The sequence below is a fragment of the Diadema antillarum genome, unplaced genomic scaffold, assembly GCF_040938485.1.
Source record: "Diadema antillarum isolate AM-2024a unplaced genomic scaffold, OU_Dant_1.0 seq00000247_RagTag, whole genome shotgun sequence".
Classification (NCBI taxonomy): domain Eukaryota; kingdom Metazoa; phylum Echinodermata; class Echinoidea; order Diadematoida; family Diadematidae; genus Diadema; species Diadema antillarum.
This window is the reverse complement of record NW_027271291.1, coordinates 110,850-127,401: the sequence shown is the minus strand read 5'-3', so window position 1 is coordinate 127,401 and position 16,552 is coordinate 110,850. Positions and strand designations below refer to the sequence as shown.

The 16,552-nt window shown below is 36.8% G+C and overlaps 1 protein-coding gene across 4 annotated transcripts in view; it reads left to right on the top strand.

Moving 5' to 3' along the window:
* LOC139729590 (uncharacterized) overlaps positions 1 to 8,611 on the top strand; it is a 34,472-nt gene extending 25,861 nt beyond the window's left edge. For 3 of the 4 annotated variants that reach the window (XM_071640516.1, XM_071640515.1, XM_071640514.1), the window contains 2 exons: positions 4,215 to 4,353; positions 7,689 to 8,611. In XM_071640516.1, coding sequence (XP_071496617.1) covers positions 4,215 to 4,353; positions 7,689 to 7,810 — 261 coding nt within the window. In that variant the 3' untranslated portion in view covers positions 7,811 to 8,611. Of the gene's footprint in view, positions 1 to 4,214; positions 4,561 to 7,688 lie in introns of those variants that run through there. The other variant, XM_071640517.1, reaches the window with a different exon arrangement.
* The last annotated feature ends 7,941 nt before the right edge of the window (positions 8,612 to 16,552 follow it).

The following is a 16,552-nucleotide window of genomic DNA, read 5'->3' as shown; positions in this document are numbered from 1 at the left end:
TACTGCAGCAAATGCTATTTCTGTCACTTCATTCGTCGATCGTGCTATTTTTTGTTTTGGTAAAAAGTTTCAGTGTTTCTCGTCATAATTTACGATCTGTAATCTCCCGATTTGTTACCTTTGTGTATATTATAATGGCTGGCCCAGGGGCTTACGCGTCTGAAGAACGAATGTTGAATTTCTAAAGCGTTAATTGGAGCGCGGCAGCGACGGTTTGATGTAGTTGCAGTATAATAGGAGCAGCCGGGAGCAGCACAAACAGCGATGATGATCGCCCAGCTTTCCTTATCCCTCCGGACCGGTTGGCGAACAATCAGTGGTGCTCCTATAGCAACTGAGAGCCACTAGACTCGGCTTTGCATCGCCGATGTTTCCATAAAGTGACGAACTGTAAGAGATTTGTTTTTCTCTGGGTTTGGGAGGGGATGAAACGGTTTCCCACTCGACCGTCTTTCCACTTTTGTTTGTACATCGATCCGAAGGCCTGACAGCACGGTTGCGGTGAAGAACTAGCGCACTCATTCTTCTTCGCTGTACAGCAGCGGCGTCGACAGGTCTTCAGACCGGGGGTATGATTTACAACCAAAAGAAGCAATCACAATATTTGTTCAAATAACCAACACGCGCAAAAATAAGCAAAATTAATATTCCAGGAGTGTGAATGGCTAAATTGTGGTATGTTTAACCTCTTTTTCCGCCTGTGCGTCTTTTACTGTGTACTATGTATTTTGAGACGGACAGGGAGGGTGTGGTTATGACACTTCCCGCGCGGCATAGAAGAAAATTGCCAGGGAGCAGAGATAAGGAAATAAAGACAACGTAACGATACCGAGGATGGCGATAAGGATCATAAGGATAAAAACTTATCACAATGATAATGTCAATGGTAACAACAAAAACAAGAACAACAACAACATAAACAACAGCGACAACAATATCAATAATAATAATAATAATAATAATAATAATAATAATAATAATAATAATGAAATAGTGAATGGATGACTATAATGAAAAGAAGAAGAAGAGTGATAAGCATAACACACAATAAAAAGAATGCCACTAATAATAATATCTTTCCCTTGTGAGCTGGGGGGGGGGGATGCATACCCCCCCCCCCTCCTGTAATATACGCCCCTTTGCAGCCTTTCACAGTACAGCGCAAGGGTACGGAATTCCTGGGTCCGCCCCTGTGACGCGTTATGACATTTGCAGTAGATTTGGAAATTTTGACATTTGTGGTCGACGTGTTGTGACATTTGTGGTTAATCCGATTTAGACATTTGTCGTCGACGTGTTATGACATTAGTGGTCATTATGACATTTGTCGTCGACGTGTTATGACATTAGTAGTTGTTATGACATTTGTCGTCGACGTGTTATGACATTAGTGGCTGTTATGACATTAGTGGTCGATTTTGACATTAGTGGGCTCTACAGGGGCCTCTGCATTCCAATAGACGAAATGGCGCTCCGCTAAAGACCGAATACAGGTCTCGTAGCAGACGATGATTGCATTATAAAAGTGTACCTGGTAATAACTTTGTTATTTGGGGGCCTACAGACTTGCCATAGCAGATGTATCAGACTGGGGGCGCTGTGGCATCGTGGATAAGACTCCCGACTCCCGCTCGGAGGACCCGAGTTCGAATCCCGGCCAGTGCTTACGTCCTCGGACAAGATGTTTTTACCCATTGTGTCCCTTTCGACCCAGGTGTATAAATGGGTACCTGGCAACGCTAGGGTAATAATGATAACAGGGCCCTCTGGTAGAGCAGTGGCAACACTGAAGAGGCTGCCCTGGGTAAACAAGACCTTATTATTATTATTATAGGTTTTCCCGCCCCATTTCATCAGATTTGCATTCGATTTAACGATGCGGTCATTCAAGTTCGGGTGAATTTGAATGATCACCGAGATCGACATTCAAAAAGGTAACTACAGTGTGTTCCTAAAAAAAGGTAACACAAGTTCAAAGGTCAGGCACTTGAAAAATGAAAAGTTTGAAATCATTATGGTTACTTGGGATAAGAGAGCAACTCTCTGGCTTTCATTTGACACCAAGCGTGTAAAAGTACTACCATCGGTCACTGAATTAGATGCTTCTGAAGGTAATACACTGCAAAAAGTCCGGTGTTAAATAGTGAACACCGAGCTGGTGTTAAATTTTCGGTGCTCATTTATGGTGTTAAATCAACACCTCCGGGTGTCATTTCCAAATTTTAAACTGTTTTTTGAAGAGTTTCTTAGTAACTGCACTTCTTATTGATTTTTAATTTAAACAAGACGATCATGAATTTTACACTAAAATACTAGATTTTTGAAAAAATGTGAAAATAAATTTACACCAAAGTAACACCAGCTGGTGTGGTCTCTTATTGAAGCTGGACGGGTGTTAAACCATTGATATTGACACCAACACATATCGAATCAACACCATGTGGTGTCATTTTTGAATTAACACCAGTACAGTGTCAAAATAACACCAGGTACAGTGTCAAGTGAACACTTTTCAAAACCATTACAGTGCATTTTTAACACATGTGGGTGTGGTCCTTTATTGAAGTTTGATCGGTGTTAGATTTAACACCCGTGGTGTTAAATCTAACACTGATGTTTTTACAGTGTAGGTATACAATATCCATTTTTTCCAAGTTTTTAAAAATCAGAACCCGGAATAACGTTTTAAGAAATAATCAAATCGTAGTTTCTTTTCTATTTGAAATCTTAAAAATGTGTGATATCAGGGCATTCCCCCCGTTTCTTGACAATCAAGCAGTGTCAGTCATTCCGAAGAATACGGGGTTATGCATACCTGACATTGCAACAGGGCAATTTCCCCGATACATGACAATAAAGCAAGTTTAATCATTCAGAAGAGTGGAAGATTATCCATGTAAATGAACATTGAAGCAGGGCAATTACCCTGAAAATGTAGCAATTAATTTCAGTCATCTCTTATTTCGTTCATTGAGAAGAATGGATGGAAGGATGCGGTTACTGGAGATAGCAGTTAGACACTGGTTATGTCACATTACATTCACTCACTAAAAGCTAGCAGAGGGGAAAGCAGAAGGAGAACATTTCATTGAAACTTGCTATGAAAAAATAATGCAAAAAAAAAAGAAGATAGGTTTTGTATCCGACAAACCAAAAACTTGGAAAAAGTAGGTTTTGTACCCTTCTCCTTCGATGGACCCTACCTCAGTGACCCGTGACAATGTTGACGCAAATAAGGTGTCAAATGAAAGCTGATTAGTTACTTTATACTTTAATAAACAAATCACAAGAATAAAACAAATATTCTTTATATGGCTGACCTTTGAACTCGTGTTACCTTTTTTAGGAACACACTGTAGTTCATTCAATTTAATTTCATCAGCATGCCATTTCATGAGTTTCTCACACAAGGGTGTAAAAAGGGCATTCAAATTAAAAGTGCAAGTTTTAATGTGGAGAGCGTTAAGGAATTCAAATTCACGATAACACAAACAATTACAAAGTATGGGCAGTCTTTTTCTTTGCTGCTTTTATTCTTTGTAGTTACTCAGCTGTTTGAATATGGAGACTTAATATACATTGAAATGTGATTTTTCACTCATACTATATATAGCTAATAACTGTATATAACCCCATATTCAATCACATACATTTACACTTTAATCATGCACCATTTTAGCCGCTGCTACATTACAGAGTATGCGTGAACATCCCGAATACGGACAGAATTAGTGGATGCATGAAGCATGATCATGAATTCTATCTAAATTGAATGAAATAAAATCTAAAAGGAATGACATGAAATGAAATTGAATACTCAAAGAATCAAAATGAACCCTGAGAGGAGAGCAGTGGACAAAATCGCTTGAATTTGAACGCCTTTTCATGAATTCGAATGCAAATCTGATGAAATTTGGCCCTAGTACTGTTCTCTTTATAGAATAGGTGTTACGCAATACCTTTATTCTCCTTTAATCTGGTGTCCAGCAATAATAGTGTGAAGGGAAATCCATTACAAGCTTCCTCTTGAAAGGTAAACTCGTCACAATTACTTTCTCGTAACTAAAATGATAATTGTAAATGTCCACAATTAGTAGACTTCTACCAAGTGAATGGATAATGAATAAGTCGACTGCATTAATTGGAACACTTGTTGAAAAAGACGCTAGATATAAGGCTTTAAATGTCAGATTTGCAATGACTTCTCTCTTCAGACAACACTCATCAGTGGTCTACGCCGGAACCTCGGCCTGACGAAATTCTTTACTTCAGCCGACCTCTTCCATGCGGGCGCCCGATTCCTGAAAGACGACAACTTCTTGACGTCCCTGGTCGAACAGGAGATCTGCAAAAGTGAGTACATCAATCCATGATATGCCTTATTCATACAGGGACAATATCAAGACCCATCAAATAACCCTCCCTGTCCTTGAATTTACATCTCAGTAGGCCTATAAATTATGTTTAGACCGGTTACAGTAACTATTTCGAATGTTCGTTAATGGCGTATTCTGAAGTTTCATTATTCCGAAAGTTTGTTATTCCGAATGTTTTCCTTATCCCGAGGGTTCGTTGATACAAAAAAAAAAAAAGATGTTCGTAGTTCTGAAGGTTCGCTAAAGTGTTAACCTTTCTTTTCATCTTTGGAATAACGAACCTTTCAGAATAACGGACATCACCGTCAGCCAATAAGAACGTTGTGTAATTTCTTTTTACAACGAATTAGACAATAGCTAAATTATGCACTTAAGTGCTGGCAATCACTGTCAAAGAGCTGTGTATACTTGACGACCGATACACAAACAAAAGCTTGACACAGATAAGATGCTCTAGGTAAACAGTGTTTACAACCCTCTATAAACATGTCCACTAATCGAGACCTTAACGAATAAATAGCACGAAAATATGAGGGATAATTTCCTTAAAGGGAACGCAAACACAAAGAGCAATGTGGATTGAGTGGAAGCAGCAACATTTGTAGAACACATCAGTAGTGAAAGTTTGAGAATAATCGGACAATCGATGCAAAAGTTATGAATCGCAAAGTTTTGGTGTTGGAACCGCTGGATGAGGAGACTACTAGAGGTTATGACGTATGAGTGGACAACAATACAAAGAAAATATAAAGGAAATTCAACAAAAACTCACTTTTCTAGCATTATGAAAGACCACTTGACAAACCGATTTCAGAAAGCATGGGGGATAATTCCTACCCTTAACATATGTCAGTATCAAGTTATGGAATTTGTAATTTTGTAAAGAAAGCACTGTGGACCCTTGGTTGCCATTGCTTGATGGTTTATTTCTGCCCGCAGGCAATGCTTGAATGTGTCTCACATAGTATACACAAATTGTCATGTTTGACAATAAACGCTCATAGGTAGAGCTTAAACCAGTTGGAGCATTTGAATAAATGAATAATTGTTGACACCATAGTAAAACGTATTTGTCTCGGTTTTGGGTTGTGTAGTCACTTGCTGGGCGATCGTACCTCGTCCCAGCACGCAATTACGCCAACGGGATGGTGCTAGCTTTTATTCTTTACAAGTATAGGGGCCCAGAGAAGTTTAATGCCACCTTCCACCCAATTTTTTTTTTTTTTTTGCCTTCCTTAATGGGGCAGTTTTCCTTTATATTTAAATACCTTAACATCTTGAAAACCAACCATTGATTCCTAAACAAATAAGTTGAGGAGCACCAGTCTCTCTCTGGGCCACCATGCATTGAGTTTGTCCATTATTAAAGCCAAAATATAGTTTTCTCCACCTTTTTAAACTGAAAGATCCACATTCCAAATAAGTTTCCAGAACCGGAAAATAAAATTAAACACCTATAGTGACTTTAAATAACAGAGTTTGAATAATCCCTAAATGGCCACTAAAGGGAGCTCTATATATAATCCTTTAGGAAGAGTCTCGAGGTCCCCCCCCCCCCCGAGATATTACATTTTATGAACCTTAAATAATCACGTATTCACCGGACTATTAGAACTCATACAGCTCTATACACTAGAACCAATTAGGGATTTTGTTTTTAAAAAGTCCCAAAACTATGCTTTGGCTTTAAGTTATTCTACGAATAAAGTTGGGCTGAAAATTGCCATCGGTGGAACAGCGGTGATAGGGGCGAAAAACCAGCAAGTTGCAATGGCGTTTATAGCTAATTATTGTGTGTGTATACTACGCTGGGAAAAAAATTCTCCTATGGCCCACTATAATGCGCTTGTGCGACCGAGTTTCCTCTCCACCACTATGCCCCCAGTGGCAATGTCCCCAGGAAGGTTATCCTTTATCGGGTGTTTGATGTTCATGTGACAACGCCTTAAATATACACACAGTGTATATAAAATTACGATATAATATGATGTAAATATATCATGCATGCTTCAAGGCTGTATTGCCACGTATTGTGGCATGACCGAATGTCCAGGCGGCCCTGGCCCCTCTATTTGTGTATCATTCTCATAAGCAACTGCGTACTGAACGAGGGGGGGGGGGGGGGGGGGGGGGGGGGCAGCGGTGTACCTTTGGTCTATCCCAGTCTGGCTTATTATTGGAATAGTTCTTTCTTTCAGCGTCCACATAATGATACTTAATGATAACGATAATTAGTAACACTTATATGGCGCTTAATACTGATGTTTCTAAGCGCATTAATCCGAAAAAAAAAAATTGAGGTAAGATACAGCATTATGTACATATGATATAACAACAGCAACAACGACAGCAAGATTAGGATTGAGTAAACAGATAAGTTTTTCAACAATGATTTGAACTTATCAACACTTTCAGCATAACGAAAGTCAGATAATCAGTGTAATGTAATTAGTTGATGCCAACTCGAGATCTCTTGCTTGTCTCTCATCCTTTGCATCAGGTAAATATAAAGAGTTCCTTTCCAAGAGGTGCTAAATCAATTTTTCATCACATTTGACTTTCTTAACGGAAATAAATTTATTTTTTAGTAAAGTTTGATAGAGGAAACTCTTCAAAGTCTTTTAAAATCGGGAGATGAAAATGTGTTTTATTCCGAAAGCTGCTAAATCCAGAGGGATCAAGGTCAGAAACCCGTATGCATGCCTGACTGCACTTTGACCCCTGAGTAATACCAGGCTGGCTAGCTGTCCTTACAGTGTAGCTTCCCAGATTGCCCACATTATTGCGTGATTATCAACAGTGAAACAGTTTTTCATCTTCTATTCATACAAACTCATTGGAGAGAACAGAAAGAGATAATGTATAGATAACAAATCATTCTAGAAAATTCACAATGTCACACAAACTACTCGCTAAAACAACGTTTTCAATGCTGTACATCGCCGTATGATCACCGTACTGAAAGTTTTGTTCCAAAAGGTGCCAGGCAAAAGAATGCTATCACAAATCCCCCCCCCCCAATATTAATTCTTTAAAGATCAGTTAAGATTTTTTTCCTAGGCACATTTTCTTTAACTCATTATTAGGACTATGATGCAACGTATAGTCATTGCATGAAAACGTTTAGACGCTTGTGAAATAAAACTCCAGTTTTTCTCCTTATCATCTCCTTAGCATGGATTAAGTATACCTTTAGGAAAGGAACTCTTCACTATATAAACATTTGAGAATCACTAATAAACATTGTCTTCACTTCGTCTTTGTTATGCATGAGAATTGATGGTGTTTTACCTTTTTCCAAAACACGACTAGGGTCTGCATTCTTCCTCGCTAGTTCTTTCTCCTCCTGGTCGGATATGGTAATCGAAGATCGACTGGGTAGGGACTACGACATGATTGCTGGCGCCCTCTTCGGCGTGGAAGCTATTGGATAGAGACGGCAGCCCGCTTGTGGTCCCATAGGTTTCATAACGGCTAGTGAAAAATTGAAGTATAGGTCTGTATGCCAGTTGTATACGAAGTCCGAACTGCTGATTAATATCACTTGACTTTCAGAAGTTTAAAGGATTAAAAAAAAAAAGCAAACACCTTTTTTTAAGATTATATTTCTCATAGAATATTTGGCTGAAAACCAATGTATTATAAAAAAAAAGAATATAGGTTTTCCCGGCCAATTTCGCACTTTTGTCAGTCCATTTGATAAAAGGTTCATTCAATTGAGCAAAAATCCTCGTCACTGCACATTCTGACATTCAAAATTGCAACTTGTTCGTTCAATTTAGCTTTTCAATCAATGAAAGTCGCACATGTGCCTTTCGAATTCGTAAAACGGGCATTCAAATTGGCACGTGGTCTTCAGTCATTCAAACTCGCCAGCACTGGCGGAAAATGGTATTTCAGTCATTCAATTTCGCGTATGGGCCGTCAAATTCCAAACATGTTCATGCAAATTGGCGTAATGTTATTTCTATTTTGAAAAGGTGAGAACCGTGATTAATACGTATTTAAATGTTAATTTTTGTTTCATCCACACACTGCTAAGTATTATGGTAAAGGTATCTTTGACCCCAAATAACTCAAGTCTGTTGTTCTGCAACGCCCCTCTTCTTTCATACATGTTATCAGAACTATACATGCACCATTACCGATTACCTTACCGATTACCATATATTCACTTCATTTTCTTATGTCCATTTATGGCAGCACGAGTTAGATACAGGCTTATCTCTCAAGAAGACAGGGAAAGAATCATATAAGCATTTGAGGGTAATAACCTTGACAAATTGATGGCTAGAGCTGATCCAAGAACTTTATTCCTAATGATTAACGCAATATAGCACCCACCAAATGAAAATAATGAAACATGCAGATGAAAGAAATAATCACGATGTAAATTGAAACCTCCTTCTCCCAATTAATGTCAAAACAAACTTAAGATTAATGTATCTGTGAATGAAATAATGCTATCGAACATTATAAACACATACACATATTTTGAATGTACTCTTGCAAAGATGATATCAGAGTAAAGAATGAATACGAAAATATGAAATGTTATGATGCTTGGAAGCAATAACTATGATGAATGAAAATGAAAAAAAAAGGAATAAAAGCATAAACGTGTCTGCTAAATTGACTGCAGTAAATGCGAAATTGGATGACCAAGAATGAATTCGAATGAACGAGCGCAGCGTATACGTGATCACGTGACTATATCATGCTAAATTGAATGAACGATTTGCATGGTATATTCGAATGATGTTAAAGGTAATTTGAATGCTCCAAAATGAATTTGAATGAAAAGATTATAAAATTGAAATACCGTCCATGCCATTTGGGGTAAATTGTGCTAAATTCAATAAAGCAATTAGGAATTGGACTGAAAAAAGTGCGAAATTGGCCGGGAAAACCTATATCAAAGGTAATTAAATTGGCTATCAACCTGGTAGGTCAATAGATATTAGGGGAACTTTACGTATTAGTGAAGATAGTTTTTCTCTTCCAAGACACAAAAATAAAAATTGAAAGTAGTTTTCATTTATGCGTAAGTGCTCGTCCATAAACAATGAGAACAAAAGACAAAGGCACTCGTAATAAGAAACGTGGATCAATTTGCACAAATCTAACGTGTGATATAATATGTCTTTGTAGACCGAAAGATAAAGAAAAGAAGAAAATAATAGACGAAAATGAAGAATCTTCCGTCAAATCCAAATTCAAATGACATTATAGCAAAACCATTATTAACAAAATATGGAGAAATTCGGATTGTTATTTCTAAATAGAAAAAGTTGAAAGTTATATTTAGTTTTTAACTTTGTCTCATGAATGTTAAATTCTTAAAGTAAAATAAATTCTCTCCATTTCATCATCTTTGTGGCTTTACTCCCTATGTATTGTGAAGTTTAACTGACAGCAATTTTTTCCCATTTAGTTTCCCTCTTTGTTTATGTTTGAGGCTATAAAGAAAAACAAGAGAACAAAACTTGTTTGTGCTTCTTCATTCGTACCTCTTATTGTGTTAAATAACATGGGTCTTTTGGCGTCATTTGAAGGGCGTTTGCAAATGGATGACAACACGTCAATAATTTGCCATTTTCACTTTGCCTTCAAGGATACACACGAATGTGTTCACTCATGGATAAAGTTTTCCTTTGTATTGACCTACCAGATTGATAGCCATTAAATCACCTTTAATATAGTACATAATGCATTTATCTTATAACAATCTTCTATGACAAATATGAACTGGAAAAAGTGTTCACTTTCTTTCTTTCTTTCTTTTTTTTTTTTTTTTTGCTGAATGTATAGCATAATATATGCTAAATGCTAAATACAAACTGTAAGGACCCAAATCTTATGAATGGTCTCATTAAAAGGATATTTATGTATCATGTATGTGATATATTATTCTATTCATATAATGTCTGGATCCAGCTTTACGAAGACATTGTATAGATATTAGATGAGCAATGTTAGTAGTAAAGCAAGCGATTTGATAGAACGTAATATACTTAAAATGATAAGGAGACACAATCTCCCAAAGACCATGTATCATGAGCATAATAAAGTATCCCTTTAAGTTAGATAGACAGATTTATATGTACAAACATCTTTTCACGGGACCATGAAAAAGAATGTGTTCTTAAAGTTTGTATCAGCGAGCAGGTGGTCACAATGAAAAGCAATGTTTTAAACATTAAAACGGCACAACTGCAGATAGTGAGGATAATGATGATGATTCCAATTCACTTCTATTACTAGTATTTGACGTCATTGCATCATCTATGAGAAAATCATTGCCAGGATCAGATGTATAGTGTTTGGTCATTTGCCTTGACAATCAAAAGATGAATTTAAAAATTCTGTTGATATGTGTATTGTTATTATTTAAGGACTGAAGAGATGCTGTAAATTGTGCCAGAGTTATTTCCCTGTGTTTGTTAATTTTAATTAGGCAATTTGATCCGATTGCAGTGTAATATAGCAGTATAATAGAATGAAAACATGTGTTGAAATTAATGGATTCTTGTGTCGAATTTTTATATTTACTTGCAATCGAATGCCCAATTGCTCTTCGTCGAGGTTAATAAACGCGGGTTGGTCACTGTCTTTACATAGTACTTGCCATTATATAAAGCATGGACAATCATACTCGGGTTGGACTCGATAGTATAATCATCCACTATAAGATTAGACCCAACACGAGCTGTCGAGGCGAAGCTCGGTACTCTATAGTGGATACGACGGCTGTCTAGTAATCAGGAGATCGTTGGTTCATCCCGATGTTTTTGTTTGTTTGTTTCATTTTCTATCTTGGGAAGATGTCTGGATAGCTAATATTAAACTGTCTTCCATGGGGTCCAGTTGAATGTAAGGGTGGGACGACTTCACCGGTTTATGCGCCCTGCTCTTCGCGATAAATGAATGAAGCGTGAGGGATCTTTCACGTGCATGAGTTATGAATCTCTGACATCACGGGACCTCCATTTAAATATGTCCTATCAGCGGGACAGAGTGTTTTGCCTGTTATACTACGAAAGAGGAGGGGATGATAGCACACGTCATTGCTCAGTTAGACTCGGGAATCGAACCCGGGTCCTTTGGATCTGGTGGCAGACGCGCTTCCGACTGATCCAAATCATCGCCCATTATTATATATATATATCTAAATCATGATTACTACTAAAACACTTGATAAGCAGTGCTTATTCACGTCGACGAAGGGCAATTTGTCAATCATTTGCAACGAAGAGAAGCGTGTTTCTAAAACATTCACTTCGTTGTAAAAGTGTGTATGATGAATCAAAGCACCCAACAACAACAACAAAATAGGTAAATCTTCCCCGTGATTGTATTAACGTGAGTCTTTATTTATTTATTTATTTATTTACTTTTTAACGATACAGACGATGGCTTATACAAACTGTGCAATAAAATAACACATTAAGTGTTACTGAACAGAGGCCTTTATAAGGAAAATGTTGGTTACCATTTCAGTGGACGTATGTGCATTTTAGAATCTATACATGAGGTCTTTTCATCGTTGTTACAAATATGTGTTATACACGATTATATATATATATATATATATATATAGAGAGAGAGAGAGAGAGAGAGAGAGAGAGATATATATATATATATATATATATATATATATATATATTATATCCTCCAGACATGTGTAAATATATTATATAGGTTTTTGCAGTCATTTTAGTATTCAATTCAATTCAATTCAATTCAATTCAATTCATTTATTTTCATTCTTCTTCTTTTTTCTTTTTCAACAAAAACATAACACAAGATAAATCAGGTTTTACATCATAAACAAAGAACGTTTGTTATTCAGTTAGATCATCGAGTTATTCAAAATTGCGCAAAAAAAAAGTTGGGAAGACGAAGCTTCATGAAGATTCATGAAGGTTCATTCAACTTCCTTTTTAGATCATTCAACTTCACACTTCTGTCAAACAATATTAGCATTTACACCATTAAAACAGGGAAGTATAAGAGAAGGAAAAAAACAAACAACCCAACAATCTCTCCCTTCTATCCGTGCCCCGTAGAAGTTATCAATGCACTCTTTTCCCTCGACTTTTGCCTTGACAATCGACAGCATGGACAGCATCTCTGCTTAAGTGTCCATCATTCCCCAATCACAACGAACCAAGCAGGAAGCACCTCGCTGTCCATTTCAATATTTTATATTTCAGCACCAATTATTTAGAGTATAGAGAACAGGATATACGCGAAAAGAATCTGTAAAAAACAAACAATCGTGTTTCTTTAAAGGACAAGTTCACCTTCATATATATGTGAATTAAGAGAATGCAGCAATATTGATGGAACACATCAGTGAAAGTTTGAGGAAAATTGGACAATCCATTCAAAAGTTATGAATTTTTAAAGTTTCAGTGCAGGATGCGAAGACTACTACAGCTTGTGATGTCACATGGGTAGAACGATATAAAGAAAGTATAAAGAATCTTCTTTTTTTTTTTACTATTCTCGCGTATTATAAAAAAGCACTTGACTTGCCTCTAACAGAAGGCAGGGGCAGTGATATTGCCCTTACCATACGTCAGTGACAAGTCGAGGAAAAAAAAAATGAAATTTTGTGAAATCTTCTTCTCTTTTCCCTATATCATTCTACGCATGTGACATCATAAGCTATGATAGTCTTCTTATCCAGAAGTGGCTACGCAGAAACTGTAAAAATTCATAACTTTTCAACGGATTATCTGATTTATCTCAAACTCTACTAATATAGCTGCATTCACTCATTCAACATGTACCTGAAGGTGAACATTTCCCATAACTGCAAGTGCTTTTAAACAAGCAGAAACACGCATTAGCCAAATAATCAATCCAAAAGATTTCATACTCAGGTACTGAAGCTGGTGAACAAAATATGCACAAATGTGGGCAAGATGGTTAAATATTCACTTTTTATGCGCTACTAGTATTCTTGTTTTTCAGTCCTGGGGGTATTGATAACAAGATTTGAAGAAAAAAATGAAAGGATTGTTCCCTAAAATATTACCAAAAAGTTCCATGGTAGGATTTCAACGTTTCCTCTGAAATCAAGCTTAAGTTAAAAGAAAAAAATCAAATCACGAACCTATTCTTTGGTCTCCATGTCAAAACTAGTAGGCCCCCTACGGGAGAGCGGCTTGGAGCATGGGACATCAAAGGCATTGAAACACTAAGCATCCAATTGTCATGCTATAGAACCTACGCATAAATTTGCACAAATTGGAAAGAGATTCCACTCCTTCTCTTACATCTTTCTGATTAAAATTAGAATGCCCATCGAGAGCATTCGAATTTATCGGAATGGGAGGGAGCGTCTTTTCGAGCATTCAAGATTCGCACGTTCCTTCAATTTGGCAGCGAAAGGGTTGGCAACCGGGCAGAAGAGGCCGACCTGACCAATAAGTTACATATGCAATCACATGTCATAAAACAGGTCAAAACATATTTTTTACTCCAGTAAAAATATGTATATTCGTTTGCATATCTCTAAGAGAATCTCCCGGACCGACCTTCCGAGATACCTCGACAGCCGGGAAATAAACAGAAAAATAGTTCCATCTAAATTAAATCTCATTATATCAAGATAATCATGAATCAATTATTATGTAAGTGTGCATAGAACCAGTTCCCCGATGAAAAAAAAAAGAGAAATATGAGAAATATGAGAAATTTATGTACTTTCCCCATCAAGATATAATGCATGGGAAGAACACCTATCACAACATAAATAAACTGGTATTCAAATGTTTCAAATCAAAGGAAATGAGCATTATTTTGTTCAAATTGTGAGAGAAAATGAAAATGATGGAATACGACTGCATGAAGTCTGTAACAATAAACGCATGTACCTATGCAGATATTTATTAAAAAACATAGACAAGAGATGGACACGACAAGTACTCAAAGCTTAAACAATAAATGAAAACACCAACGATTATGTTAATGATAATAAGATAACGCCGGAACACTCTCAGGCTAATATGATTGCTCGAAGTGTTACATAGATTGCTCCTATAAACGAATTTAAATGCTTGAATAACGGCATTAATTGCGCAATCACATTCCTGTATCTTGCTAAATTGAATGACCGCTTTGCAAAATTGAATACTGTCAACGAATTTGAATGACAACATTTTAGATTTGATTGACATTAATGAAGATTCGCCTGAACCAAAAATAATTTGAACGACGAAACGGCCGCGTATGACTGAAACCCTAGAAATTGAATCATCTCAATATGAATATTCACTGACGAACTTACAAAATAGACCGCGAAAAACCTATTCTTATATGTATGGTTGTGTATCAATTCATTTTGACACATTTAATTTGTCAAATTAAGTATATGTGTATCTATGCGTGTGTGTCACTTTTCGTTTCAGTCTTTAACATTTTAAGTTATAGATAGGTAAGAATTTGCTTTTTCTTTTATGCCTTACAACTTTTTCACCTTAAAGACAACAGCAAGTCAAGTGGACTTTAAGATCCAATTTCTGAGATAAGGAGGAATTGTTTGATTGCAGCATAAGAAAGAGAGAAAGAGAGATAGAAATTAATCCATCATTTGAGTGTGCACGAAAATAGATTTTTAAGAATTGATGTGTTCAGGAGAAAATCTCACAGAACATTGTAGGAACAGTTCAGATGATATTTTTTCCAGGAAACCATATGGCATGATCTCACTCAAATGACTTGAATATTCCAAGAAGGTCTAAGAGTTGGAGTTCCAACGGGCTGTAATTATTTAAACAGTTGTCAGTTTTCTATAGATATACAAAAGAATTATTGCACAGGTGCATTTGTGCCTTTGATGATTCATGTTCAATGCCGCCGTCTTGCTGAGTAATCTGAAAATTCATTTCGAATGTCTTTATAATGCTGGCTATATTTTGCTTATTTATTTCATCAATTGAAAGGAAATGTCACTTCATGATAAAGCATATAAAACAAAACTCAGTCCCGTCCAGCAATTTATTCAAAAGTGTAATCGAAGCTGTATCATATGAAAGTGTTTAAAACTGTACTATCCTTAAAAGCCGGTTTTATCATTTTCCACTAATTCTCACAAATAAAACTGATATGGAATAATCTTCAGGTACATGTATATATATCGGGCATGCGCAGTCGAGTAATTATTAATTTCTATTTCATCATATTTTTAGCGCAATTTCTATTCGCGCATCCCAGTGTCTCTACCATTTTATCATCTATCTTTTACAAGTAGGGATGGCGAAAAGTAATTACCATCACAATATAGACATTTTGTTCCCTGGAAAATGGCTGGTGATTATGCAATGAGACACGAGTCAATTGTCTTCTTATCTGCAAGGAAGATCCATTTTGGCAAATGCTTCAAATGTTTTCGATTGGCGGCATCGATCATCTAGCGTTGTCTAGCAAAGAAAATAAAATGGTTGTGACTCCATTCTATATTGAACCTCCTTGGATATACTAAGGTAGGCATTTGAAGATAGCCCTCCTTGCATTTTCTATTCGTCTTTAACAATGGTATCATAAAGAGATTCGACACAGTAGGCCTAATTTTGGACTCTGCGAATGTGAAGCAAATTTAAGACGGTTATCTTACCTGATGAGACGGGATGGAAGTTAGTTCCAGTTCGAACATCAATAACGTTTTGTGTTTGCTAAAGCCGACATATACACCAATGGTGTGCGAGATATACGGTAAATGTGATAACATCTTGTAGATTATCCCACCTGGAAAACTTGTTTAGATCAGAATAATCATGAGCATCACGACCGCAGTAAGTTTTGGTGTTACGCTCCTACAGCCGTAAAAGAAAGTGGAAGAGCATTCTTTTGGCACGACATTAACACAAGTGGAGAAACATTCTGCAAATACTTGCCCGTCTGATATTTGCTAAATGTGTGTGTCAGCAGGTTGAACGTGTCAAAAGTGACAAGTGAGCATCGTTTGATCTAGCAACATGTGTACACAGCTGCCGTAAAGTGTATTACATCAGGGAGGTGTTGGAGAAGGAGAAGAAACAATGAAGAGCCTCTCCTTTGTATACGAATGCTCCGCTATTATCACAGGTGTTGATGAATTGCCAACATTTCTGTTTAAGTATTCATCAATCACAACGAATTGAGCGAGCGGCAGTCCCTCTCAATAT